Here is a 5,000-nt window from a genome sequence, read left to right as displayed (position 1 = left end):
AAAGTAAAATAAAAGTTATTCAAATTATACACGAATAAAAAGGCAATAAAATTAGAAATAAAAGTATTTAGAACAAACGTCAAACTCCCTACTGCAACTTGATGAGAAAACAAATGGCCATTCAATTTCAAAAGGAAAGACGACTAATCTCTCTCTCTCTCTCTCTCTCTCTCTTTGTCTTCCTCCTCAGTGGAATGTCTACTTCATGTAATTTTCTCTCTCTCTCTCTCTTTCCCTTCCTCCTCAATGGAATGTCTACTTCATGTAATTCTCTCTCTCTCTCTCTCTCTCTCTCTCTCTCTCTCTCTTACCTTGAACTACGTACACGTTTTTCAAAGACAATCGAATCAAGAGGACGATCCTTCCTTACCTGAAAAGAAAGAAATAGAATATATTAGTTGTCGATTACTTGAAAATCATGAAGAAAATTCACATAAAATAATTTACAGGTGAATGGAAAACAGTAAATAATATATTACTACAATAAACTTGTTAATATAAATATATAAATATACTATAATATATATAAATATATAATATACAGTATATTAGTACAATAAACTTGTTCATATAAATAAATATATACTATAATGTATATAAATAAACAGTATACAATAAACTTTTTATACATTGCTACAATAAACTTTTTCATATATGTATACATATATATATATATATATATATATATATATATATATATATAAATATACTATAATGTATATAAATATATAGTATATATTGCTACAATAAACTTTTTCACATGAATATATAAATATACTATACTGTATATAATTATATAGTATATATAGTATTTTACTAAAATATATATACTTTTTCACAGAAATATTAAAACAGGTTACAATGTATATTAAAATACACTTTCTGACATAAATGGAAAACAGAATATTGAACATGTTAAAATATACTCTGTCTTAATGCCCCTCAAATGGAAAACATTTTAGTATATTATAACATACCACATATCTTAATAACCCATTCCTGGATACAGGTAAACTATAAATCAATAGTTTTGCAAAATACACGAATTACCTCGCACCTAAACACAAAATTACATTATAAACAAGTAAAAAATACTTCGGCGCATTCGAGTTTTCTGTACAGCCGCTACATCGTGCGATTCAGGCCACCGAAAATAGGTCTGTTTTCCGGTCGTCTCGGTATAATACTGTATGAGCCGCGGCCCATGAAACTTTAACCACTGCCCGGTGGTGGCATATCCTACATCGTTGCCAGAAGCATGATTATGGCTAACTTGACCTTCAATAAAATAAAAACTACTGAGGCTACAGGGCTGCAATTTGGTATGTTTAATGATTGAAGGGTGGATGATCAACAAACCAATTTGCAGCCCTCTACCCTTAGTAGTTTCAAGATCTGAGGGCGGACAGAAAAAGTGCGGACAGAATAAGTGCGGAAGAACAGACAAAGCCGGCACAATAGTTTTCTTTTACAGAAAACTAAAACGTGGGGTTACAGAATGCACAACACATTCCTGGAACTGGCAACAAATTACGTTAACTATAAAAAAAACGAGAAGTTACAGGATTACAGGATACAGAATATATCATTTGCCCAACAGGTGGAAATATTTAAAATCCAAAATACGTTAAACCGCCATAGTTTGGAAACTGAATACACTGCTAATTGTCACAAACTGATCATTTCCCTTCGCATTAAGCGACAACGGAAATTACAATGAAGGGTCTAGATGCCTTGCAAACTAATATCTAAGGAGAGAGAGAGAGAGAGAGAGAGAGAGAGAGAGAGAGAGAGAGAGAGAGAGAGAGAGAGAATTTATACGTAATGCTTTGAGGAGGAAAACTGAGAGAGAGGGAATATTAGGCAAATCATTCGAGGAAGAAAACTGAGCCTTGTGAGAGAGAGAGAGAGAGAGAGAGAGAGAGAGAGAGAGAGAGAGAGAGAGAGAGAGAGAGAGAGAGAGAGAGAGAGAGAGAGAGAGAGAGAATTACATGAATCAGACACAATCCAGAGAGAGAGAGAGAGAGAGAGAGAGAGAGAGAGAAATCTAGGAGTAAAGCAAAATTTATCACTTGAACACAACGTTAATTTCACTGACAGGCGTCATATCATAACTATATATTAATTACAAGGTGTTACACGTATCATACAAGCAAATGCACATTTAATACAAGAAAAATACACGATAATTACAACCAGATACATGTTCGAACCTAAGGGAAATGGGTGAATTAATCCTAAATTTTTTATTTTAGATCTTGGGTACAAAGTATGATTTTTAATACCGAGATTATATACACTTCTGCAATATTAACTGAAGGAGGGGAAATAGGTTGGGGGAGGGGAGAAAGGAAGGGGGAGGGGAAGGGGTAGGATGAGGTACCTCCTCTCTTCTTCCTCCTTCATTTTTTCCTTCCTTTCTTCTTTCTTTCCTCCCTCTTGAGAAGTTTTCACTTTATGCACATGAGGAGTTGACAAGAGTCATCTTACTTCTTCTTGACTTCTTGAGAGGAAGAGAAGCGGGCGAGGAGGAGGAGGAGGAGGAGGAGGAGGAGGAGGAGGAGGAGGAGGAGGAGGAGGAGGAGGAGGAGGAGGAGGAGGAGGAGGAGGAGGAGGAGGAGGTTGGATAAATTGACAATCTTAAATACGTAGAGTCGAAATAGATAAGGAAATGTAAGCAACCGCATATAAGAGAGTAATAAAAAAATCTTTAAAATCCAATTTAAAATTTAATATTTAAATAAAATTCTAAAATCCCTAAAACTTAAAGACAGGAAGCTATAAAGTGACAGACATAAGAAAGCAAGCAAGCAAGCAAGGAAGAAACAAGTTTATGTACTTAGACAGCCAAACTTTCAAAAAGCATCTTGGCTCGATTTACACAGAATTGTACATAACTCTCCAAGTTCTTTTAAGAGAGACGAGTATTTATTTTCTTTCTTTTTCTTTATCTTTTTATCTTTTTTTTTATTTTTGTTGTCATGCGGGTTCTCTCGGCAATTCGAAAAGTATAGTATTCTTTCAAATATTTCTTCCTCATCGTCAAAAAAATAATTTGGGTTATTCCTGGATTTCAGATACGTGATATTTATATACTGACAGAGAAAAGTTTGTGAGTAAAGTACTGTAAGTACTTTCTAATTTATCAGTTTTAAAGCAATTCGTTTTACAGAGAATCATACAGAGAGAGAGAGAGAGAGAGAGAGAGAGAGAGAGAGAGAGAGAGAGAGAGAGAGAGAGAGCACGTATGCTTCCAAGACAAAACCAACTAAATAGGTTCTTTCAATCTAGCTATAACTCTCTCTCTCTCTCTCTCTCTCTCTCTCGTATTCTTCTCTCTCTCTCTCTCTCTCTCTCTCTCAAGCACGCATACTTCCAAGAAAGGCCAACAAAACAGGTTCTGTTAATCTAGCTACAAATATTCTCTCTCTCTCTCTCTCTCTCTCTCTCTCTCTCTCTCTCTCTCTCTCTCTCTCTCTCTCGCAAGTACAAAAACTTCCATTGCAGACCCACAAAAAATTTATTTTAATCTACCTACGATCATGCTCTCTCTCTCTCTCTCTCTCTCAAGTCTCAAACAAATATAATTGCTTGGAAGGCCCACAAAAAAATGTCCAATTCATCTAGCTATGAGTATTCTCTCTCTCTCTCTCTCTCTCTCTCTCTCTCTCTCTCTCTCTCTCTCTCTCTCTCTCTCTCTCTCTCACTATCTAAGTTTTAATTGCCACAGACTATGTAGTTGTTCAAAAAAAAGCTTCTTCTAGTCAAAATTTTAAATATAAGTTTTTTTTCTCTCTCTCTCTCTCTCTCTCTCTCTCTCTCTCTCTCTCTCTCTCTCTCTCTCTCTCAGACAAACACAAAGTCTTGCCCACGCATCCCAATCGCCTATTCGCATTCCAGCCTTGGCTAAAATACCTGTCTGCCAATGGTTCTACAGACGCAAGCCCAATATTGTATTCCCCCTCTCCCCTGTGTCAATACGAGGCATGTAAATCCGAGAGTATACCTGTACACTGACTGAGTTTACCAGCTCTGCAGAGAGAGAGAGAGAGAGAGAGAGAGAGAGAGAGAGAGAGAGAGAGAGAGAGAGAGAGAGAGAGAGAGAGCTTCTGTGAAACATTTGGCTGGAAAATGCTACAACCCTCTTTATTTTGAACGTGTAGTCTGTGATAATGAGAGAGAGAGAGAGAGAGAGAGAGAGAGAGAGAGAGAGAACTTCTGTAAAATATTTTGGCTGGAAAACGTTATAACCCTCCTTATTTTGGACGAGTAGTCTGCGATAATGAGAGAGAGAGAGAGAGAGAGAGAGAGAGAGAGAGAGAGAGAGAGAGAGAGAGAATAAATCTGGCTCAAATCACATACTGATTATTTTGGCTAAAATCTTCTTCAAGTATTGGAAAAACATCAACCGTATTCTTACTATATCTATTCTTTACTCTAACTCATAAGTTATCTATATATTTGTATCTTCCATCTTTTTTTTTATTGCAATCTACTCTTTGTCTCCTTTCGCATATTCTGTTTGTTTCTCTAATCCCTAATTAGCTTACTGTAAAAGAAAACTATTGTGCCGGCTTTGTCTGTCCGTCCGCACTTTGTTCTGTCCGCCCTCAGATCTTAAAAACTACTGAGGCTAGAGGGCTGCAAATTGGTATGTTGATCATCCACCCTCCAGTCATCAAACATACCAAATTGCAGCCCTCTAGGCTCAACAGTTTTTATTTTATTTAAGGTTAAGGTTACCCATGATCGTGCTTCTGGCAACGATATACGATAGGCCATCGCCGGGCCGTGGTTAAAGTTTCACGGACCGCGGCTCATTCAGCATTATACAGGGACCACCGAAAGATAGATCTATTTTCTGTGGCCTTGAGTATACGCTGTAGCGGCTGTACAGAAAACTCGATTTACTTTTTTTTTTTCACAGTAACAATTAGGCCTACTATCAATACAATAATTCTCTCTTTCTTCATCTCCAAATTTATCAACATTTCCTAACC

At 36.6% G+C, this 5,000-nt stretch overlaps 2 protein-coding genes across 10 annotated transcripts in view; one reads left to right on the top strand and one right to left on the bottom strand.

Annotated features, from left to right (window-relative positions):
• The window catches only part of LOC136828133 (carboxypeptidase N subunit 2-like), an 849,326-nt gene that overhangs the window by 209,779 nt on the left and 634,547 nt on the right, over positions 1 to 5,000 (bottom strand). The gene's annotated exons all lie outside the window — the stretch shown is intronic.
• LOC136827782 (myb-like protein AA) overlaps positions 1 to 5,000 on the top strand; it is an 86,811-nt gene that overhangs the window by 40,084 nt on the left and 41,727 nt on the right. The window contains exon 4 of the mRNA XM_067085241.1: positions 2,448 to 2,621. Coding sequence (XP_066941342.1) covers positions 2,448 to 2,621 — 174 coding nt within the window. The remainder of the gene's footprint in view (positions 1 to 2,447; positions 2,622 to 5,000) is intronic.

Source organism: Macrobrachium rosenbergii, chromosome 42, assembly GCF_040412425.1.
Source record: "Macrobrachium rosenbergii isolate ZJJX-2024 chromosome 42, ASM4041242v1, whole genome shotgun sequence".
NCBI classification, from domain to species: domain Eukaryota; kingdom Metazoa; phylum Arthropoda; class Malacostraca; order Decapoda; family Palaemonidae; genus Macrobrachium; species Macrobrachium rosenbergii.
This window is presented reverse-complemented; position numbering and strand designations above follow the sequence as displayed.